The sequence below is a fragment of the Rhamphochromis sp. 'chilingali' genome (genome assembly GCF_963969265.1).
Source record: "Rhamphochromis sp. 'chilingali' genome assembly, chromosome: 12".
Lineage (NCBI taxonomy): Eukaryota > Metazoa > Chordata > Actinopteri > Cichliformes > Cichlidae > Rhamphochromis > Rhamphochromis sp. 'chilingali'.
In genome coordinates, this window is record NC_137939.1 from 30,308,529 (window position 1) to 30,333,488 (window position 24,960).

The following is a 24,960-nucleotide window of genomic DNA, read 5'->3' on the forward strand; positions in this document are numbered from 1 at the left end:
GAGGAACACTGGGAATATGAAACACCTTAGGTGGCTGTGCTGTAACATCTCATGTGCTGTCAGTTTTGTTTTACACACACAGACCTTTTGTTTGTATTGTTGTGTTGCTCTTTTAACTTTGCACAGCTGAATTATTGTTGGCTTAGCTCTTAATATTTATGAAGCAACACTTAAGTAATAAAGATGGATTAAAAACCTGCTCAGGTATTGGGTTGAATGAAGATGTTTTAACTCCCTTTTAACTTCTGGCACAATTCGACGTTTAAATGGAGTTGATTTTGGTGCCAAACCTGCTGCCTATTTGGCTGGTACCTAACATTTGACTCCATTCTCTACTTTATCCCAAAAAGAGGGGAAGTGTCCTCGGCAAGCAAATATGCCAGCTGTGACCAGTCACAGAGCTCCCCCCATAGCTGTCTCCATTTACAGAAACTATATTCTCCTCAAACTGGCATTGGTCTCTGGATCAGTGCCAGCCCAAACAGTAGTACTTTTCGCAATCTTTTATGTCAAAATAAAAACAAAGTGACAGCACTCTTTTTTTCCTTTCCCCTCATAGCACTAACTTCCGACCTTCCCATTATTAAAGCAGCTGCTTATTTCAGGCAGCCTAAATAAGCTGTCTTCGTTTTCCCAAATGCTTTGCTGGCTTATATTATGTGCTTATATTTTCAGTCTCCTGCTTAATGACATCTTTGCTTTGACTTCTACTGTGTGAGTAATTGTGATGTGTGTATTGTTGGCTTGCATGCACATACGTGTTTGCAAATTTTATGGCTTTGTGGAATGGCAGTGTCTGTTTTTCCTCTTACAACCTTGTTTTGGGGATTTTGTGAAAGTTTCGTGTTTCAGTGTGTTTAAAGCAGGGTCAGCATGGGACTATTCTACTGTAGTTAACTTTTCTAAGAATGGATTAGCATGGAGGCCTTACTCCTCTGTTACAAATTTGTCAGGCATTTTGAACGCCCTTCTCAGTCTGATCAGTCAACTGGCATTTCCAAACGGACATATCTGCTTGTGTCCAACAAAATATTCTCACTCACATTATCACATTTTAATGCACAGAATCTCCTACTTATTCTATTTATTTCCTGATGTGCAGGTGTACTGCACCAGAATACCATTATACAACAAACGTCCCCAGCAGATGTCTGGAGGGGTGGAATTGTCATAAGTCAGTGGACTTCTACTGAGAAGACGAGACTTTGCAGATGTTAGAGTTTGAGTTTAGGCTGTAAAATGCTTAAGGATATGAGAACTTAATGCTTTTTGTTTAAATAAAAAAAAAGTTTTAAATAATCTTACACCTTAGGAATGCTTCATGTCATTTCTTTCAGAATTTCAGGGACTTATTTGGCGTTCTGTGAAATTAATCTGCTATTGAAAAAATATTTAAATGTTGTCCTGAACAATTTATTTGTATGTGCTGAGTTAAGATTAACTCTGTACAATATCACTGCAGAACACAGGCATTATATGCACAAATACATAAAAATCTTACAACTATTCTCATACAGTATATACACATTAGTCAGTGTGGCTTCAGTGATTGTAGCTGAGCTTTTCTGTTTGTATCTCATGATTTTCTGAAATGTGGGCCATTAAAAAGGATGGCCTCATTTCCTCTGATGACTAGCTAAGAGTAAACCACACTCTGTCAGATGGAAATACCAAAGTTCTTGTTTAATTTATTAAACACAGCTGTCCGTGGTTGTAGACTGATTCTAACAAGAAACTTGTGAGAAACTTTTGCATTTAATGAATTCATTCAGCATGCCTTATCCACATGTGAAGGCATTGGGTAAACTCAACTGACCATTTTTTTTCCTCTGAAACTTTTGCAACACATAAACAGTCCTTTTCCTGAATAGTGGGTATAAGAGATTTTGGTAATTTCCAGCAGAACAGCACTTTTTACTGAAAAGCATTTCATTATGATTCCACAGATAAGTTAACTAAACACACTGTACATTGAAATAACAAATTTAATTTCTGTGGAAAAATGAGAGTCACAGTGCGGATGAGAAAGTAGTATTCTTTAATCTACTTTAATTAGTTACACCTTAGTTACCTTTTGTTCTCTGGTATATTGTATCTCTGGGTCCAATAAAGGCATAGGAGGCAATTTGGTCTTAACCAAGCCATTTACTTTATTGTTTGTGTCATTACAATTGAGTAACTGTAATGGGTTTGCACAGACACTAGTTGACCAAGTAGCCAAACAATATAATGCATCACACACTGAAATACTTCTAATGATCTTAATGCAGCTATAAAGCAAGATAAGCTTTTAATGAAGTCATTATGATTCACAGGCACAGACACAGATTTACTGTAACCGAAACATATCCATGCATGTAGCCTAAAATGCACTTCATTTTTTAACCACAATAACATTTTGTTTCATAACAGTTATTCTACAATGATTCTAAGTGTCCTGTTTCTTCTTTCCACTCAGAGTTCAATGTACTGTAGGGCTCGGGGAAGGGTCATGCGTTGTTTGGAAAATGGTTATCATAAACAATAATGTTATGTTATGGATTCCAGTCATTCAGCTATCGCAACACACTAAAAGAATGGTGATTTATCAGACCAAAACATGATCAATAGATTACCCCAGCTGGGGATACTGGTTGTGTAGGTCTCACATTTGCATAATTTTTTTTGTCTTTGTGTTGTTTGCCGTCATGGCTGCTCAGTCATCTAGGGAACTATAGGAGGCAGCTGCACTTCTTTGCTCTGTCTCCTGCTCAGCGGGGAGGGGGGTTCCACTAGGATGAGGCAGCCTGGGGATCGACTGCAGGGAGGGCGTGCAGGTTGGAGAGGAGGGAGGGATAGACGGGATCTGTATCTGTCTGTGTGTCCGACTGGCTGCTGGCTACGGGCAGCATGTCAGCTGGGCTTGTTCCCCAGACCCCCACCCTACTACCCCATTTTGCCTTTCCAGTCTCTCTCTCCCAATAAGTGATGGACGGATGGTTTGGAGAAGGAGGCGGCGTGCAGCCAGTTAGTTCCACCCCACAGCAGCCTTCTTTATTGGGCCTTCATTGGGGATTATTGTTATTGAATTATGGAGGGCCTCCCGTTAGACAAATCTCTGGCAGGAAGTGGGAACCCCAGGCTTTCATGCAACTGCTGATGTGTGACCCTCTTTCCCACCCACTTTACTCCTTATGCCCTCTTCCTCCAATTCTAATGTAGCCTCATAGCTTCAGCCAGCTCCTTTTAGTATACACGCCATCTGGATCCCTTACATGTGCATATGCATATACACAGTCAAAAGTGCAGCCTCATGCAGGCGCACACCTTCAGATGTCAAAAGGAATGCACCATTTATAGTCATTTGCCTTTTGGCTGGCATTACCAAAGCATCAAGAGAATGGAACTATAAATAAATGGAAAGTGTGAGGCAGACAGATGAGGTGTATCGAGGAGATCATTTGAGAGGAGCTGTGGGTAGGGGGTTCCTGTGTTTCCATATCGCTGCCTGTCTGTTCACCCCAGTCCATCCCTGTCATTGCCCTTAGGTCTCTGCATTCCTCACATCCATCCCTAACCCCATCCCCCTGCTGTTGTCTGGCCTTAACACCCCTTAGCCTCAACTCCCATACGTGTGTTCAGTGGAGAGGCACAGACCAAAAGACACCCGAGAGACAGAAAACTATTTATGCATGTATGAACGTTAACACACGAGTGTGCATGCACTCTCTTGCTCTCACACAGACTTGGACTCATGTCAGTGCACATACATACACACACACACACACACACACACATAGTTGTTGTCTGCTCAGCACTAGCTCCATGCCATGTAAGGAATGGATATTATGACTCCCTATTGTGCTACACCCATAGGATTACACTAGGTGATCCTAGCTTTGCTGATGTCTGGGACCTACGTATATACAGCGCGGTAGATTAGACATTGTAATTTATAAAGTATCACAGGATTGGTTGATGTCATGAAACTGTTATGACTAGACACCCAAATTAGTTCTTTCCACTGATGTTTAGGTGATTATTGGGGTAATCTGGTTAAAGACGCGCTGTCGGCTAAAGATGAGGGATTAGCTTTATATCCTCCAGGAAATGGTTCATGATACCCTGCATGCCCCATTATGTTTCCTCTTGACCCTCAACAAACACATTCATTTTTCACATGAGATGGCTTATAAAGAGATTTTGTGACCTTTGGCCTTGAGTGACAGGCTTCATCCCTGGTGAATTTAAACATGCATGAAATAACATGCGACAACTGTAGAACTGCATGAACACCCAACGCTTTCCATATAGACAAATGGCTGTGCTGGAGCAGCACCTAACTTTTCAAATTATATTAGCAAAGCTTTAATCATTTTTGTTTGTTTTTTGTGTAAATTCATCAAACTGGAAGACTACATTTTCATTTTTTCTTTGGTTAATTTGTTCAGTCGTTGTTTTCATACTCCCCTAGGTGCAGTAGGACATTCTCTGTTGAAAGTTATTCTAATTCTGTGTGTTCTAGCCTGTATGTCGTACAAAAACACTGAGTGATAGGTACACTATTCCATACCAGTTTATGTCTTTCTTTCAGCTTCTTTTCCTGTTTCTCTTTCTGGCTCTCTCCCACTCTCTTTCTCTCTCTCCGAGCAGTATGTGTGGATGGAAAGTGAATCAAGTTGTCGTTGTGGCTGGCTTTGAATGAACTATGACCTTTTAACAATTCCTTTGGGTGTATGTGTGTGTTTGTATGCATGCGCAGATACGTGCATATTTCTGGGTGTGTGTGTCTAAAGGAGTATCCACTGTCTGCTCACTCCGTGACACAGAAAATACCTCCCTCAGCCTGCCAAAAACCGTTAACCAACTAAACACCCAGTTTTTCGCCTCCTCCTTCTCCTCCTCCTCCTCCTCCTCTTTCCTCCTCTTCTTTAAGGCCACAGTTATGTAGTCTCTTGTTTTAGAGAAACAAAGAGCAGTGGTCAGGCGGGAGAATTGCAGACGCATTATATCATTGTGCTATGAATCCTTCCCACACAGCCTCCACTCTTCCCCTGTCCCCCCTGGAAAAACGAGCTTTTAGGTTTGTGTTGACCCAAACATTTATGTGGTTTTTGCAGCAAGAACAAGGAAAAGGACATGGAGAGAAAGAGAACCAGAAAACATGTATTTTTCCATAAAGCCCAGTTATGGAATAAAATGAAGCCAGGGTTTTGGGGGATCTGGACTGAGGTAGCCAAACATAGAGCCGTCTGGCCGGAGTCTGTGGTCAACTTATGAAAAAGAGAAAAAAGAGAAGGGTATTGTTTGATGTGGGCTTTCAAACCTAGTTTTTCCAGCTCCCTCTCTCTAGCTTGCTAAAAACAATAAGGAGATTTTTCCCTGATATGCCAGGTTAGCTCACATTTGAGAGGCACATTCAAATCAAGATATCAATTACTGTGCCTTGGAATTTGAATTTAATAGTGTCACTGTTAGAGAAACCTTTCATCAGAAAACGATCTCATGCCTAATCTGACTGAGCTGAGAGAGAGTACGAGAAAAACGCTAATATACTGTAGCATGCTTCCTTTTTGGATTTCACGCCAGTGTTGCATGCTTTTTGGCAGATGATTTTTAATGTAACAAAACCCTCTGCGGCCCCTGCTGCTAATACTAGACATTACCTCACAAAAGTGGATTTATACAGAGGAAATGGCTAATCCCTCAGGTAATATTGGCATGAATCAGTCAAGCCAGACAGCAGGGAAGCTCATGCTTGCTTCTTCACTCAGCTCCAGAAACACCAGAGATAGCCCCGTACTGCTGTAGCTATTCTGTGTAGTGTATGTGGAGGAAAGCAAGAGAGCTGTCACAACCCTTTATATTGTAACTCTTACTCTAGCTTAAGGCTAGAGCACATATTGGTGTATGTGCTTGAGCATGGTAGCAGTGTTGTTTCAGCAGGGGGCTATTTTAGGGCGTTTTGCTTAATTTCTTTAAAAAAAAAATCTGTTTTAAAATATAGATTAAAAATAAGTACACATGTTTGTTTGAATATGCACATTCATGTGCTCCACAGCCTTACACTGTGTGGGCACCTAGCTCATTTCTGTGGAATTTTGAGATCGTTAGCATATATACCAATCCAGCACAGAGTCATAATGTATCTCCTTCCTCAGGGTGTTATTGCACATCCTTAATTTCTTACATGCACACACACATAAACTGGCTGGCTGCTGACCGGCACTAATGCCCTAATGGTGCTGCCCTACATACTTGGTACACTAGTGTCTGTTGGTAACTTCATGACCTACCCTAGGCTGGAGGCAGATGGGGAGGACAGGGGAATAAGATGGAAGGAGAGGTTTGCTTTTAAGCTCTTAACACCTCAACTCATTTACCTTGTGTTGCATTTGTAGTAGAAGCTACTTAAATGCTATTGTGTTTTCAAAAAGAATAGGTTCATATAATTATATTTCATCTTTCTTTTATCATAAAGGTCTAGAGAAAGCTGGCGTAAGTTGGGTTGGTAAAAGTGAAAAACCATTATATATGTCTTAGTTAGGTGTTTGGCCTCCACATGCTGCCAGGACAGCTTTCATTGTGTTACGAATTATTTTTCACAAATCTGTTGAACTGTAACGAAGAGGGGGAGGGGAAGGGGGTGTTAAACACCATTCTTTCAAAGGATAATTCCTCATTTAGTGTTTTGATGCTGGAGGCGGAGAGTGCTGTCGAACAAAATCTCTCCTAGGTTTAAACTGGGTTGTGATTTTATGACTCAAATTGCCATAGCATGTGATTCATATAATTTTATACTCATCAACCTGCTAACGGCTGCAGCAGCAAACCGCCATCGTTTGTATGGTATATGAATGTGGGCAGGCAATGAGCCACCTTTTCCAAATCACTCAAAAATAAGAGTCAGTCAGACTAAAAAGGAAACAGTTGTCTTGACTGTCAGGTTTTTTTTTCTGTTTTAATCAGTTCAATTTTTTCAAATTATGCTACGGTACAGTATTGATTTTCTCTGGCATGCTTACCAAGAAAGACACTTGAAAAGATATTTTTAGGTTTCTGTTACACGGTGAAATAGTTATGAATGGCAGTTATCATTCCTCCTCTCTGTACTGGTTGGATTTCACTCTTTTAGTGTAGAAAATCTATGCTGCACTGTATCTAAATGTAATGTGGTGACCTCTGAGTCAACTGAAAAAACCTTTTCACTTTACTCTTTAAAAATGTGACACGTAGACAAATTGAGAGCCTTGTACCAGTTTTCACTCTTCCTCAGTCCTTACCTGTCACATGTAGATCCTTCATCGTGCCATATAGTGATGGTCTAACAGAGTTGGATGGTTACCACAGTGGTTACTGCACCCTAAGCAGAGGATGTGTCATTGTCTCATTTCCCATTTATACATCAATCCCTGAACCCTCCATTACCCAACCCTACTCCCTTTACATTTTGAAGAGAAGCAAAAGCTTTGCAGTGTGATGGAGGTGTGTATTGACCCAGAGAAACTATGAGGATGGAATACTAATAGGGTTAATAGAATTAATGGTGCTGTCACCCTTGTTTGCGGAGGAGTGTCAGGGTTTGTGCTGGCTGTTTGCTAGCTGCTTTTGTGGCTATACTGGTGCTCTGAGTTGCTCCATTGCTGCCTTCTCCCACTATGCAATTTTGTCTCTCTTTTTTCTTCTCACCCTTTTCCTGTACATCTGTCTAATCCTTGCAAAATCTTCCGTAAAATGAATGAAATCCTTTTTGATGCCGCTACTTTTTATACTCTTCTTTCACAAATGTCCTTTATTTTATCAGTATCTGAATGAATAAAGTGGCTGTGATGTACAAGTATTTATATTCCCTAGGTTCATGTGCAAGAGTGATTTGTGTGCTGTTTGTGTGCATGTTTATGATTCTGTGGTCGTTTTAAGGGAGGCACTGTGTGTGTGTGTGTGTGTGTGTGTGTGTGTGTGTGTGTGTGTGTGTGTGTGTGTGTGTGTGTGTGTGTGTGTGTGTGTGTGTGTGTGTAATAATTGAAGGTTGACATTTAAAGCAGTATATTTAGTGCCACTGAATTAGCATACTTTAACTGGCTGCTCTATTCCTTCTGGAGTGAAGCAGGCATTAAATCCCGACGCAAGATTGGTGGGCATTTTTAAAGAGCTTTAGTGAAGATTCATAGACTACAAAATGTGCTGGCATCACACAGAAACTCACGCTTATATACACATTTTCTCTTTCTCTGTCATTTTTTTTTAAAGAAACTCTGACCTGAGAATATGCTGCTTTCCTATTCTGCATACACAGCAGTTTTCCTCTTCTGCCACTTCAGAACATGTGTATGAGTTACGAGGGAATAAGAGAGGACTGAGGAGTGTGTGGATGTTTTGTTTGAGTCTGAGTGTTTGGGGGATAAAGGAGGAATCCTCTGTCACAGACACATGTCTCTACTGATGAGCATCTCTGATCTCTTGGTCTACAGGAAGACTCAGGCCTGTTGCTGTTTTGCATGTATAATATACAAATAAAGACACACAGCTGCATTCAGTAGTCTTTTTAAGCCTGTGGCTGTCTGACGCTGTGTTTGTGTTCCTCCCTGTAAATCTCTTAAATGTGCATAGAATTGCTGAGAACACAGTACCATAAGTCATTTTTTACAGTGTTTTCTAATTAGCACACTAATGAATCAAGGCCCTGTTTGCTGCTGTTCTCACACAGAAGAAATATGCCTGACAGTCTTTATCTTGTTTTATGTGCAGATAGCATTAGACATGCCTGTTGGAACATATTTTAGAGAGGGGACATGTACATTTTTTCTTTTACTATAAAGGTATGTTTGTGTCACCAGTTCCAAGTATGTTGTTGTTACTAACACTAATTAACATTAACTGCAATTATTGCCCAGTGTATCCTGTTTTCAGTCTCGAGACTGTTTCTGATGGAATGCTATAATTTCCTGGAAAGCTGATCTTACCACATGTTCTAATTGGGAGCGGGGGAACAATCAAAAGGCCTCTGAAGGACGGAGACTAAAAATGAGCACCGCACTCTCTTAATCAGTTCAACTTGAGCCTCATGACTGAAACAATATTAATGACATAACGGCTTTTTTTAAAATATCCAAGAATATCTGTGGACATATACATGTATTTACGCAGACAGACCACAGTTTTAGCTGATTCCCTGCTGATCTTGTGCCCAAGGGGAGAGAGGTTACTATGGCAACCCTTGTCCAGCACAGGGGTTTTGGCCTGGTTTTCTTGTTAATAGTTTGAATAGGGTCAGACACCCAACCCCTCCTCAACCCATCAGTAGCATCACTGTGTTGCTGAAAAGGACTGATTGGATAACCCTTACCCCTCATAGTCCACCCCATGTTCTTATCCCTTCCCCCTTCTGCATTGTTTCTGTTGGCCAGCAGAGGTCAAAGGTCCCCAGAGTGGTGTTCATCTTACCCCTGTCCTTACCCTCTCCACTTACAGGGGGAGCTCTAATTATTCAAGAGTTGCTGGGAAGTTGGTAGATGAGAGGTTAAAGGTTGTGATGTCTGTCTCCATAGAGTTACATGCGGTATGGTTTGAAATTTAGGGTGGAAGGGTGTAATGGGCTGTGAAGGTGATGGACCTCTGGTTTAGCCACACAGTCACCTTTGAAACTTTGAAATTATGTCTGATTATTTAAAGCCAGTGGCAGTAAAAAATACCAAGACAACAATATAATGATGGTAATTCTTATTTTATTATTTTTTTTGTGCAGTATACAACTGGGAATGTAGGGAAAAAAAACCTGTGGATCATATGTTGTATTTATGTGGCATGAGAACTATATCATCAATAACTTGTAGAAAAACACATCATTTTTTAATAGATTGCCTGAGGGGAAAATGCTCTCAGTACACACTGCGTGCAATCACAGTGCAATAATGATCAAGGATGGTGCCAGAAATAAGCAAAAACTATGATTATTTCAGATTACTATTTCTATAACATCCAGTTAGTAGGTGTAATCTTATGTCTTATCCTTTTTCCTTTTCTGTTCTTCTCGTCTCATTTACATGCCTATCTATAATATTCTATCATGTGTCAAAGAACGCCTGTAATATTATGGCCTTAATGAAGACGGCATTGAGTGTCAAGGCCTTATCACAGCACAATGCATTCGTCAAAAGCATGTTCACTTACCACTACCAAGTACATCTCAGTAATATAAACCACCCCATGAAACATGTAGGGAGATTATTCAAGTTCAAACACATTACAAGTATAAAATATAGTCTTGGTTGAAGTGCTTTTATATTCTCATTTGTTGTACGGATCCCACTGGCTATAATTTCCTAGTATCACATCTACCTGGCAGTCTTGTCCCACATTTAAATCTCACAAATCCGGTGGGAGAAATTGGAATGATTTCAGCTAATTTGCCCCTCACCTGAACCTCTTCTGAGCTACTTCTTGATTCAAATATCTTTGTGATCTACTTTGAAGTACACTGAGGGAGAAAGCAGTAGAGTGATATTTTCTTCTGGTTCAGTATGTTTGACATTCCTCTAATAACTTTTGTCTAACCATCAGTAGCTGTGTTTGCTGCATCTAATAGTTTCGTGATTGTTTTGTCCCTTGCTTATTTACTCACATAAAATAGGTATAGCTTTTCTTTGTTCTTTCGACACGTACATCGCATCAGTCAATGCTCCATCTTTAAAAGAAAAAAATCTCTGGAGAGAACGTTTCCTTATTAGAAGATGAGGTTTCGCGCAGAGGTAGCTGTTATTTTGTGCTCGTAACTTGGAATTGTGTGTGGGCTTATGTGTAGCTATGTAAACGTGTAATGTTTTGCATATATATTCAACTTAAAGTTGTTGGCATCGCCAGAATGCAGTTTTTAGAAAAAACAGTTTCTATGTGCAAATAGGAACAATAGCTTCATCATACTAGCAAACCCAGATTTTTAAGGGCTAAGCAGAAAATCCCTCCCACCACATCCCTCTGTTTTTGCTCTCTGTGAACCTTTCTGGACTGTGTCCATCAGCAGCAGCATGCTGGTCTCTGTTCAGTGTTTTAATGTGGAGCTAAATATAGGCCTGACATTGTGCTGCTGTGCTTAATATGTGTTTGGGCTGATTAGAGTTGAGGCCTGATCTCATCCCACCACAGACCCCTTAATGCATGCCGTGGTCTCTGGTTTCTTTTTTTACTCGGGGGCAAACAGAAGAAAGTGCTGATATAATCATGTTTTGGGTTGTGAATTATGTGACCGAGAGAGATGGTAATATTGCAGAGCTAAAACTTTATTGAACGAGTGTTGGATATAGCTATTATCCAGACGGCAAATTGCACCATTGGTCTCTGGAAGTCAGTTTAATAGAATGTTTGCTAGTGATACTCACTGATATTTAGTGGGAGCAAAAAAATGGCCATTTGAATGGTCAGCATGTGTGATTTGTTGTGGCGTCTGGGCAGGCTTTTGTTTTCCTTTTCAAACAGATGAGAAAAGGTGCTGTCGAGGAGAGGGTTAACTGCTTTGTTCATGGGGCGTAGAGCCAAATCAATAGGCTTTATGGTGCCCTGCCAAAAATGTGAAGTAATTGCCCCTTGTAGGCTCGGGTCACTTTAGCTGATATACTGCCACTGTATGAGCCAGGTGAGGGGAAAGGAATTCCACTTACAAAAAGAGTGATGTCTCTTGTGATTATCCTAATTCCAATGTCTATTTTCATTTTCTTCCCGCTCCACTAATATGTAACCTCTTTAAAAATTGCTTTATTGCTTACATTTTTTCCAAACTCTGTAATTGTTTATAATTTTTCTTTCCTTTTCCTCTTCACCCTCTTCCTGCCTTTTCTTGTGTTTTCCTCCTCACCAACATGTAGTCTCTCCAGCCTCAGTCTTTCCGATGGGAACTGACACAAGCTAACATAAGCCTTATGGGAGCTTATATTGTACAACAGGAACAAAAGAGATGGCATACTGGGCTGTTGGGAGTCTTCTCACACATATACACAGGACATTTCTACACGCCGCTCGCTACTGACACCAGAATTCTTCAGCCTGACACTGGTGATGGATTAGATGCATTATCAAGGCGGAGAGAGGCTCCATGTTTTCTCCCAGTGTGCAGAATAAGGAGAGGGATGAAAAGGGGTGGGGGAGACTCGCACACAGGCAGCTGAATAGCCTGAACCTATTCCACCTGAAGTAGAGAAATACAATAGCAGCCTGCTACATTTCAAGCTGGGTTTCCAGGACAAACATGAAAATAGACATAGTGAGCCTCGTTGGTACACAGGGTTCTGCAAGGTGTGGAACATAACCAGCTGTGTGTCTGTCTGGCTGTAAAACTGCTCATTGACTGTGTTCCTTGAAGGACTACTCAAGGTGTTGCAATCATGAAGATGCTGCTCTGTTTTACTGATGTCCTTAAAATCAGAATGAATTGGTGTCTTACTGGTATTTTATTCCTAGTGTGTTGGCAATTAATTTTTTCCCGAATGTTACTCATACCACCAGTCCACTCTTAGTGATACATTCCCAATCTCACGCCTAAAGCATCTGACTTCATCTAGTATGTGTCCATATCAACATATCCCAGGGCGTCAAACTCTGCCGTTCTGTCAGAAGCTACTGGCATATCAGATCTATACCACCAGACCTGGCAGTATTGGATTTGGAGATAACAGTCTTCCTTTGAAGAGTGGAAAAAGTCTGCGTTGGGAGGTTGGGAGATGGTGGTGTAGTAAATCAGACGTTTGTCAGCCATGGTTCGTGTCTTGTTTGGCTTTGATTGTTCACTTTGTTTCCATGACTTACACTTTCTGATTCGTTTCATTTGCACCAACATTTTACTAGTCAGTAGCTAAGTTGAGGCACTAAAACATACTTGGTTAGGTTTATGCACCAAACTACATTGATTATGTTTTGGAAAATATTGTAGTTTAGGTTAAAAAAAAAAGCCTCCTTAAGTAACCATGCATGTTGAAAAACAATAAATAAATATGTAGTGATATTCAATTTGATGGCAAGGGGCTGTTTGTACATTAAGCATGCTTTTGGGAGTTGGAAGACTGAGATCAATCACATTGTTAGTTAAACCTAGTGTGTCACACCACAGATGCAAAAGGACAGCTTGTCTATAATTTTCTGGACTCTAGCATCTTTAAAATATACTGCCATATTCAATACTCTGGACTGGTGGATGGTGGGCCATCCCCAGAAGGTTAGTCTTATCAGCACACCTCACCATTTTTCCCACTTCTGTGTAACAGATCTAAAAATATTTATGTGAGCTTAGTGTAGCTTTCTGGTGTTTCTAGTTCAAGGCTGTTTCCTTGATATTCTCATGCATTGGAGGGGTTTTAAGGTAAAAGACAAATTCTGAGCTTGTGGAAAAGGTCTTTTTCTTTCTTAAAGGTGTGCTTGCAATGCAAAACCTGATGGCATAAGAGCACCTTTGGCTATCACAAAAGCTTTTGAAATCATGAGAAGCATCACTGGCGCTTAAAATGCTTTCAGCAGTTTATCAGTTGTCATATGATCCAAGGTGTGAGGTGGTAGTCTCAACACCACGTTCAAGGCTATTTGGCAAGACTGAGAATGGTTCTATCAGAGAAACTGGGCTTTATTAGTGAAAGTCCATCGTGGTCTATGTCAGGTCTCCTGGTTGACTTTAAACTGTATTTGACCTTAACTGAATACAAGTGCCATTTACCTAAACATAGCTGCCTCTGTGGTATCTCTGTGTATTGAGACAGCGTGTGAAAGTGTGCGGTGGTGTACTTTAGCAGAATCTAATCCAGTGTGTGGGATCAAGCAGATAAAGGCAATGCCTATCACTTCAACACTCAAGACTACTGAACTGGATTAGCGCAGATGCAGAAGATAGCTGCCAGATAGGTTATTCAGGGACTCTCTTTCTCTCTCTTTGAGATTCAGCCATAAGAGCATAATCTCCTAGAAATCAACTCTTGTTTTACTATTTTGGTACAACATGTAGGTGGAAGACCTACAGTATGACTTAATTCTATCCCAATGCAAGGTGTTAGTGTGTTGTACTCTGTGGTTTGGTAAAGGTTCTCATATGTGGGTTACATTCTGCTCTGCTAGCTGAAATCTGGTGGTAAAATAATGTGCACTCTCTGGATCTGTATTGGTCTTGGCAACGAGCTGTACACATGCTTGTCTTGTTTCAGAACACTAACCTCCCTCAAGGCTAAGTTTTGAAAAGAAGATTTCCACACATATTTAAAAAGAAAACAGTTCTCAGGTAATAGTTAGCAGCTGGACCATTAAAGAAGAAAAATTCTTTAGAAATTGAGCGTCTACTGTTGAACAAACACTTGGAACAGGGCAAGCTGTGAAACAGACATCAATCTATAGACATGAACATACTGTTACATCTCATGTTACTTCACGGTTGTATTTTGAGACCAAATCAAAACCATTTTGGCATTTTGCATATATTACATTTAATATTGATTTTTTTCTTTTTGATGAAACTGCAGTTTGTTTGTTTTTTAATGTTCTTTCCAATTCCTTTTACTGTAGAACAGCAGCATCCACAACACACTGCAAACACACATTTGATGCACTTTTTACGCAGGATTTATTCCGCACTCAAGCAAATTGCTCCACACGGACTCTCGCAGTTGGGGATTCAGTGTCTGGCACAGTGTTCAAAACCAGAGAGACCAGGAAGGGAAAGAGAGCAAGAGAAAGAGAGGGAGAGAGAGAACAGGACAGGGAAAAAAGGAGAAGGGCAATTTGAATTGGAGTTTGGTCAATCTTCAAACGTTTTTTCAGGGTGCTTACATGGTCTGATCAAAAGCACCCCACTGGCACAGGGCCTTGTAGCCACAAGGGGAGGCCTCTGATGCCTCTGCCGTGGCTTCCCTGCTGGCCAACCACCCCAGCCCCACTCTCCACCCCCAACAGCTACCCATTTAATGCTGACTAGGTGCTGTGACAGAAAGCCTGTAAATAAAAGCAAAAGTTGTTGTTTTTTAACCTGTTGTTTTTGCTAGGTTCTGGCAGCATGGCAAAAGATGCTGGTTACCTGCGGAGTCCAGATGTGCATATTGAAGTTTTCAAGCCAAATACACCACCACCTTTATAATTAAACTATTGCCTCATGATAGTTTTAAGGGGCTTGGATTTTTAAAACCAAGTATCGCAGCTATCTGTGTGCTTCAAGTTTTTATGATGCCTGTTTTCATCTTTTCACCGTGATCATATTTTTTTCATCATTCATGACAGCGCTGTTTTTTCTCTTCAACATAAAGCTGCCCGTGGTGGCCCCGGGGGAGAATGTAGACTGTTTTTCAACAATCTCATCCATCTTCACTTTTTCCCCTCTTACTCAACTATACTCAGTTGCAGCTCTCCAATGCTGGTGATAGAGAGAGGCTAGCTAATGGCTGTGGTGTTGAAAAGGGAACCATGTCAGGCCAGGACAGACCAAAGGAGAGCTCTCTGGGGTATCAGGGGTTGTTTCCATGGATGGGCAGTCTTAAAATAGAGGGGCAGTAATATTGTGAGGCAGTTGAGGGTATGAAACCAACTTGTTTGCAGCTTTTTCACCCGGCCTGATAAATAATGCAAGGTCGTACAGCGCAAAGATGGGATAGATTTAAGTACCTGAGAGAGCAGGCTAAATGTTGAAGTAAAGCGATGCTGAGAAAAAGATGTTTTGAGCATGAGAGTCGCTTACTCAGGTGGTACATTTTGTTGACTGGTGGAATAGTAGTGTGGGAGTGTGGTAAAGAGAGGGAGTCTTTGACAGAATTATTTTTGGTCCACTAAGCACTGGTGCCTCCATTTACTTGCTCTGGGTTTTCATTTTCTCTTTTTTCTCTCATTCGCCCACCCAGAGGTGAGTCTGCTCTGGAAAGTACTTGTATTTAACTGACCCAATTCACACAAACGTTCATATTTTTTTATACTTTCTAACAGCGTGTCTACATATGTGTTAATATAATAGTCTTTGCAAGATTTACAGTTGCTGTAGAAAAGGGAAAAAAAAATCTGGATGTGAATGTGTTTGTGTTTACATAGTGGGATGGTGAGAGTGTCATTTGTCAATAATGTTTATTCGGTTTTCTTTGTGAGCTATAAGCCTTTGGGAAAAGCTACATAGAAGCAAAGAGTGAGAAAGAGAGTATTAGTGAATCTTCTTCCCTCGTACCCAGTCACTAATACAATGTCTCTGTAAACAGTCTTGCACTTGCATTATTATTATTTTTGTTTTTTAAAACAGGACTGGGCAACTAATCTAATTTTATTTTCAATTTTAATGTTGGCTCCAACAGCTACAATAAAAACAAGATAAGCTGAAAATTATTATTGATTAAAATCAGTGTACCTCATTCTGTTTGTGTTAATTATGCTGTGTAATATGTTAAATAAATAAATAAAAATAAAAAAGTTGCACATTCTCTGTCAGTGCCGAATGTAGCAGGGCGACTAGGTGCACATTCAGCAACTGAGCCTAATACGCTAATCACTAATAATCAAGTTTATTTTAAAGTGCACTAAATATGTAGGCTAAATAATCAAAATACAATTGAAAAGAAAATATAGAAAACAACAACCTACAATAGATGTATCCATTTCCTGACATATTTGACCAGTCACCCAACCTTATAAAATGATCGTGTAAAATGGTTGTAGTTTTTATATTGAACAAAAACACAAAAGCAAACACAAAAAACTATTTTTGCCTTAATAGAGCAGCTCTACTGTCTTGTTGCTGGTAGGCCTAGTATGTTTGTTCTTCTTTTAACAAAGTGTCTGGAGAGTAGAGGTTTTGTTCCTCACACACTCATAGACATCTCTGTATGTGAGTCTCTTTCTGGCCAAATGTTAATTTAAAAGCCCCTGGACAGTGGTGAGAGACTGTGTGATAGCGATCTGATTCAGATGAACTGCAGGCCTGCAGTGGGAAGGTCGGGTTATCTTGTGATCCCTAGTGGCAGCCTGCTAGGACACATATCACAGCATGACAGACTGCTCCTACGGGTGCACACACAAAAATGCACTCACAACACCCACACTGACACAGTAGTGAACAGAACAGTGCTGGCCTGGCCGTGCGCCGACATGCTTTATGGATGAGCATATTTGCTGAGGTCTCCCTCCACACTGCAGTGTCAGTAACCAGATGAAGACTGGCACGGCCCCCACATCCTGCCTTTCTCCTCCTACATATGGTTTTCACATATGTCCTGTTTTCAATGTTTGGATTAGTCTGCCAAGGTCAGATGTAGGTCAGCCATGGAAGGCTTAACCACTTTGAGCTTTGTTCCTTAACTGTGGTGCCTGCTGTCGTGTACCCAACTAACCCTCAAGCTTTGAAGGCAGAGCTCCAGGGATTTTGTGTGAACTTAAATCACATTTCTCTTACTTGATCATCCAGCAGTTTGACACATGGTCTTGCTCACACATTCGTACACAACAGTTTGTGCGTGCACTCGTTTCCCCCCCCCCCCCCCCCCACTTTCGCTGTAGATCTTGTTTTGACAGACATATGACCTTGACTTTCCCCTCTGTGAGCCTGACAGCTCTTTGGTGCTGTCATTGTTTGAATAGACAGATGAATATTTGGGTGGATGGAGGCATGCAAGGATGGACAGATGATAAAGCCATCAGCTTTCATGGTTGGAGGAGGGCCTAGTGACATGTGACATCACAGAAACGTCAGAAAACCCCCACTCAAGTTTAGACAACCCATGCTGCTCCTCAAGATTTGCTGTTCTGTTTATGTCTGGCCAAGGGGATCTAATGAATGACGAAGGCTAGCACTGGCCCATTTGGGTCAGATGCCTAATATAAGTCATTTTATATTCTTTTCCATTGCTTTTGCAGTAAGGTGGTCTTGGCTTCAAGTTCAAAGCTTTCCTGAGCAAATACATCATTCACTGAGGGAAAGAGAAAACCAAAACACAGCTCAAGTTTCACAAAGGTCTAATAATATCCACAAATAATTCCGCACAGTTTTTATAACCCCGTCTTACAAGGAACTTATAGAGGACTTACATTACCTCATACTATGAAAATATTATGGTTTGTTGCACAGTTGTTGGCAATTATAAAAAAGCTTTTATGTCATATTCATATTCATTCTTTCTAGTGGAAGCGATCCTCAAGGAGAATCTCCACCTCCAACTGAAACTTCAAGTAGCTAAATAATTTCAGTGTTTTTCAAAACAAAAACAAAAAAAATGAATCATGTTTGTCATTCCTGTCAATCATTTTTATCTGGTTTTACTATTCCTGCTGTCACTGAGGTATAAATAGCTAAATCTGACCTGTTTGTGTTCTGTTTTTTGTCAGATTCGTGTTGATGGGCCTCCTCACGGTGGTGTTCAGTATGAAACGATCTCGGTTATCAAGGATGGGAGCCCTGTCCTCAGGGATATGGCCTTCTCTCTTGACCGCAACTACCTCTACGTCATGTCTGAGAGACAGGTAGGTATTTGAAAGCTGCATGCTTGAAAATATGTGACGCAAGTGTCCATACATAAGAAGAGATGGTTTTAATGTGCCTTTGTCTCTGTATGCATATGTTCGAAATGTCAGGAATATTGTGCGAATGTGTGAGCTCCAGCAGGGCGCAAGATGGCCCACCTCTCAACATCAGCAATCCACCACCTACTGTTAGCTATAAATAACCAGGGTGGCACAGCAGGGGACATTGTGACAGCATTTGATAATGAAGGAGAACAATGAGGGCAGGGAAAACGAAATAGACAGACGAGGAAAAGATAAGGTACAATGAGAGTGGATGAAGGAGAAGAAGGGCAGAGACTGGCAGGTTGACTGGCTGCTTGAAGCATGGGAGAAAGAGTGATGATGGAAAAGGGACAGCTGGAGGAGTGTACGACTTAGGAGTAAAGGAAAAAAAAATGGAGACAGAGTGCAAGGTCATCTTTTCACACTTCTAATGAAGTGACACAGCACTGCAGTCTGGGTGGGCAGCAGCTGATAACCATCAATGCAACTGACATACTAAACAGGTAGAAGAAGTGCGAGGACACAAGGGTAAAAGGGGACACAAGGGCAGAGTAGAAGGGAGGAGATGCAAAGGAGGGGAAAACATGGTGTCTTGGAAAAGAGATGACAACAGGAGGAGAAGAGGAGAGGAGCAGCTGCAGGGGAGCGTGGCAGCGTAGCAGCCCTAGAGAGAGACAACGTGCAAGGCTGTCAGTGTGAGGTGATAGATTGCCATCCTCTCCTCTTATCTCTTCTTTTAACACACCCAGCTTTAGCTTATGGGTTGAATCCATGGTGGATGGATAACGTGTAAAAGAGTAATTTTGAAATGATGTCCAATTCAGAGACGGGAAAACGGAGCCGTAAATGTAGTACTACGTTATTTTTTTTATCCTTCAGCACATGACTTACACTTTCTTTTTTTTTTTATATATATATAAAAACAAACACTTGAAAAGTTGCACAGTTCTAGCTGCCTACCTGATGTGAGAATAACAATAAAGCCAAAGTCGGATCACTTCACCAGTAACAGCTCAGTACTTTGAGCAAAAAATATTCCAAGATTATAATTCTAGTTTATCTTTTTTTGCTAAAGCTTGCTAAAGTCATCGCCACAAATATTCAGACATTTACACAGTTTTCACAATTTTGCCTCTGCACACTACCATTCTGGATTCTAAAAGCAATCAAGATGTGACTGGAGTGCCGGCTTTAAGCTTTAATTTAAGGAGTTAAGGAGTTTAACAAGTACTGCAATAACTATTTAGGAATTACAACAATACATAGTCCCTCAATTTAAGAGCCCCAAATTTAATTAGACAGCTAACATTATTTTAAATAGAAATATTTTGAATGAAAATCTTTTGCAATCAGTGGCTGCCTAAATTCTAGAAGCCATGCAGATCATCAAATGTTGTGCTGTTATGCCTTCACTGAAGAATATCCAGTTTCTTTCCCTTGATAAACTCTTGGGTAGCTTTTGCAATATGCTTTGGCTCATCATCCATTTGCACTGTCTGATCAGTTTTGCGGTATTAAGCTGAATATGAGCTCAGAATATAGCCCTGTACACTTCAGGATTTATCCTGCTACTTCTATCAGCAGTCACATCATCAGTAAACACTAGTCTCCTGGTTCCACTGGCAGCCGTACATGCCCATGCCATAACACTGCCTCCACTATGTTTGACAGACTACGTTATGGATCGTGCGCTGTTCTTTAATTTTAACCTTTTTTAAATACTCTCCTACCATCATCCTGGTACAAGTTTGTCTTTATTTCATGTATTTAAAGGGAAAACTTTAGTCATTTTACATGCTTTTTTTGGTGTTGCTCTGCCTTCTCTCTTTTTCAGAATGTACCAGTGTGTTGATTTGGCCCTTCCTAAAGTTTGTGCTATTTCTTTAGGGTTTCTTTTGTTTTTTCATACTAATGGTGATGTTGTACAGTTGAATTGACAGCTTGTGCTGAGATTTCTTGTGAAGAGCTACCAAATGCAAGTTCAGTGTTTAGGACTCCAGGTCTTTTATCTGGTTAATTTCTCATGATATATTAAGGGAAACGGCCAATCATGTCCAATTATATGCAGGCCTCTGAAAATTAGGACCATATATAAAATTTTTGATAATTACTAAAGGTTAATGCAGTCCTCATGTTAAACCCCTTGAATTAAAGCTTCAAGTCTTCAGTTCAGTCCAATATTGGCAGTTTGATTTAAAATCCAGAGTGAAAATTACAATTATTGTCAAAATAATTATGGATCTAAATGTACATTGAAGGCCAAATTATACTATTTAAGTTCAGTTCAATTCAGTTTTATTTATATAGCGCTACATCACAGCAGCAGTCGCCTCAAAAGCGCTTTATATTCTTAGGTAAAGACCCCACAATAATACAGTTTATCAAGCCTCTTTATAAGTATTTATATAGTATATTAATCAAAAGATATAACTGTACATCTCTATGTTTGGAGGAGGTTTGCATAGATATGTATATATAAACAAAACATGTATATTGATATTAAATGAAATATAAAAATTTCATGCATAAACATAAGATGCAGGTATTGGACAATGAACTGATGACTCTGAAGCAATGGACTGAGCAAGTAAAGAAGAGTTTGCACTGATTCTAAAGTCTCTTTCCCATATTTACTAAATCCTTTATTCTCACTTATTCTGCAGATGAAAGAAGCTTTTGATGTTGAGCTCATAACTGCTAGTCATCTGAATGAGAGGTGATCGTGGTGAATATTATTAGTATTCAGTGTAGGGATTCTTCTGTCTTCCTCTCTAGGGGTTAGGGAGGATCGAAGGAGACAGACACGCACACACATACTGAAACATGCTCAATTGCTTCAGGGATGTTGGCATGCATGTTGAAAGACACCTCCTGATAGTCATATCGTGGCTCAAGAGTTGGGAGTTCGCCTTGTAATCAGAAGGTTGCCGAGCTCCGGCTTGGACAGTCTCAGTCATTGTGTCCTTGGGTAAGACACTTCACCCGTTGCCCACTGGTGGTGGCCCACGGGCCCGGTGGCGCCAGTGTCCGGCAGCCTCGCCTCTGTCAGTGCGCCCCAGGGTGGCTGTGGCTACAATGTAACTTGCCATCACCAGTGTGTGAATGTGTGGATGACTGGATGTGTAAAGCGCTTTGGGGTCCTTAGGGACTAGTAAAGCGCTATACAAATACAGGCCATTTACCATATCTGACAGTGTCTGTAGAGAGGTTGTGCATGTGACCCATATGGCCCTTTCAGTTGGAAACAGTTCAATCAGTGGCAAAGGAACGTTATGTTCATCTGCAGTAATATATATTTGGTTGCATTTTGGTATTTGCTTGTTCTAGGACATCCCCACTCATCCTTGTGCATATATGGAAAGTAAAAAAACACTGAGATCAGCAACAAGAACAGAGCTGATACCAATGACAATAAATATGACCATTAAGTCATATACCATGTAAAGGAGTTTTTTTGAAAGTGGGTTGCAAAGCAGCTTGCAGGTGTGCAGCAACTCTGGACAGGCTAAAGCAGCTTGAGTGGCATGTCTTATATGGGAAATACCAGCTGAATGCATAGACTGGTATCAGCTTAGCCATGAGCTCATTTTTCACAGCAGTGTACTGTGCTCAAAATTATCCTCATTTTTTTGGTATGTTAGGTAAAACAACATATTTTTTCGTATGAAGACCTTTCTTGCAAAGCTGTGATCCAAATATATTTTTGAGTTTTCCGGAGTATGCCTGGAATTCAAATTTGCATGTATTTTGTCTTGCCCAGTTTGACCTTTATCTCATCATAAGCTTAAATATCACCTCGAGCTACACTTGTAGTCACACATCCAGGACATCACGAGCTATATCTTGTCTAAGCTCTACTTGTTCCCATGTGTCTGACTAATGCCATCTAAGGCCAAGCACATGGCGATGGGAGACGGCAGGAACAAAGGAGGGATGATATCAAACGGAAACCAAGGCAGATTTGGCTCCAGTTGCATTTCCTACTCTGAATAACAAAGAAGTCCTCTGTGTTTGGCACAGTGGGAAATAGAGGGAACAGAGAGAGCAAGAGAGAGACAGACATTAAGGGGGAGACGGACAGAAATTGGGAGAGCAAGAGTAAAATTTGCTCAGCAAGGCCATGCTCCAGAATTCTCTCTCTCTCCTGTCCTCACACCCTCACACACAACACTCTGTGTTGTGGCTAAGAATTGTGGGATGTGCAACGCCTCTGTGAATACAAACATGCAGACAGGCACCCACGGGGATGCACACACAGTCACACAAACAAAACACATGCTTCCCTTAGTATTCATTTACATACATTTAGTCACAATGCACTGGTTCTCCTTATCATGTGTACACTGTTATAAAAACACTGGAACTGCACATACATGAAAACACCAATCTCTCAATATTGTAATGGCAAGTCCATAAGGCTGATGGAGACTTCATTACCTATAGCCTATTGCATGTGAATCTTCAGTCTGACTTGCACACAACCTTCCTCGTGTAATATTTTAGCAAACTTTTTCTTTTCTCTTGTTTCATTTGTTTCTTTCTCACATTCTCACACAAGACACCATCACTGACTCACCTCCAAACATATTTAATAACTCCCTTTTTCATATTTGATCCATCGTCCTGCCATGTTAAACTGTGCTTTTGTTTTGTAGATGCAATGACAATAGCATTCACCATATTAATGATGTGGTGAGATTGGCCCAATGCGAGGCAGTGCAGTGGAACTGATGAAAAGACCTGGCTCACTGGCTTTCTCTACTCCCTGAGCAGTGTGTGTGTGTGTGTGTGTTTGCCCTCCTGTAGGGGTATTGTATCATTACTGACAGTCCTGAAATACATAACAGCAGGTTTTCATCTCAAGATTTATCTGTGTATATGCACTATGGTGCCTCTTTTGAATAATCACAAGACATGCTGGTTTAATCAAATAAAATCGTTTAATTTTATTAGGACTGACTTTGAAGTTTGTGCATTACAAATGTCCTTGTGTATCCCGTGATTCGGCAGATCCCGTTGTATGGATTTCTGCCAGATCACATGTTTGAGTCATGTTATGCGAATTGTCTGCGCAACTGTTTCTATATTTATACCAATAATCCAAAAATTTGGGGTTTCTGCTGTCATTGCTGTTTTGGGAGATTCGAGTGAGCTGCTGCCTAGACAGTCTTTTCTGTCTCGATGCGTCATATGTCTTACATTCCTGCAGCACCTCTGCATAAATTGTATCAAAAGCGTTAGGCTTCGAAGTGAGTACCACATCTTCCTCTACATTTACAAAGCACACATGGTTATGCACCACATATTATCTTCAAAGGTTATTCTTTAATATTAATACTAGCAGCCACTTTACATGCATCAAAAAATACTCCAGTATTATAACAGTCTCTCCAGATTCTGCAATTAGATTGATAAAGTATTCATGTACAGTATGAATGGCAGCTGCAGTAGAGCTAAGCCACTGGTTTTGGAAATTCAGTATCTGCCATCTGGCTAATCCTCATAGTTGTTATTATTGTTATTATTATTCATATTTTTATTATTATTTAATGAGGCAGCACAATGGCTTAGCTGACCTAATATCTTCATTCCAGAAGAGCTGCAATGGAGCTCAGACCATGAAACACTGTCCCCTCTTGTTTTCACCTTTACAACAGATAAAAGATCCTCTGCCTAGGATTCTATGGCTAGCATGCAGTACAATATATGGTGGCTTATTAAAATCTTAAATGAATTATTAAACATATTGGAAGCCAGTGTATAGAGACTTAAACATGTGTAAGGTGGTCACTTTGTTGGCTTTTAAGTAAAAAAAAAAAAAATTACTTATGGATTTTTGATGATAGACAAACTGTGGACATTATCAAGAGATTTGGCTGCCATTCAGCATCGCATGTAGCGCTTCATGTAAGATGCATTTTCATTACTGCAGACATTCTGCCTGGTTTTCATCAGGGGTGGCACCTGGGCAAAGCATGCAGGTGGCAGGGCACATGAGAGAATCTCCAGAAAGTTAAATACTCTCTGGAGTTCTCACATGGTTCAGCCAGATATCATATGGACTTTGTACTGGGGAGCCGACAGGGTAAAGACCCTTTTATGCCTGATTCAACTGATTCATTTGCATTCTAACGTGCACCTCCTGTGGGTGATGTCTAGAAAGGTTCAAGGCTTCAGTATATGTGTGGAAAGAGCTTTTCTGTCTTTCTGTCATTACTAACGTCTCCTTTTTTCCAGTATACTTCCAGAGTTTCTTTTATCAGGCTTTGTTTTCTTGAGAATGCAAACACACCCCTTTCTTTTTTTTCTTTTTTTTTTAACCACAGAGGGCAGGTTTGTGTTTGAGTATGTACGTGTGTAGTTTTTGTGTAGTGTGCTGCTTTTGAGGAGTTTAGACATATGGGAGAACATTCAAGCACACATGCCACTGTGGCCCACAGAAGACCCGAAGCAGCCTTTGTTTCTTTTTGTTGTTAGTTTATCAACAGA

General features: G+C 40.5%; 1 protein-coding gene across 1 annotated transcript in view; it reads left to right on the top strand.

Annotated features, from left to right (window-relative positions):
- plxna2 (plexin A2) overlaps positions 1-24,960 on the top strand; it is a 165,769-nt gene that overhangs the window by 47,500 nt on the left and 93,309 nt on the right. Inside the window, exon 4 of the mRNA XM_080898783.1 lies at positions 18,292-18,426. Within this exon, the coding sequence (XP_080754909.1) occupies positions 18,292-18,426 (135 nt within the window). The remainder of the gene's footprint in view (positions 1-18,291; positions 18,427-24,960) is intronic.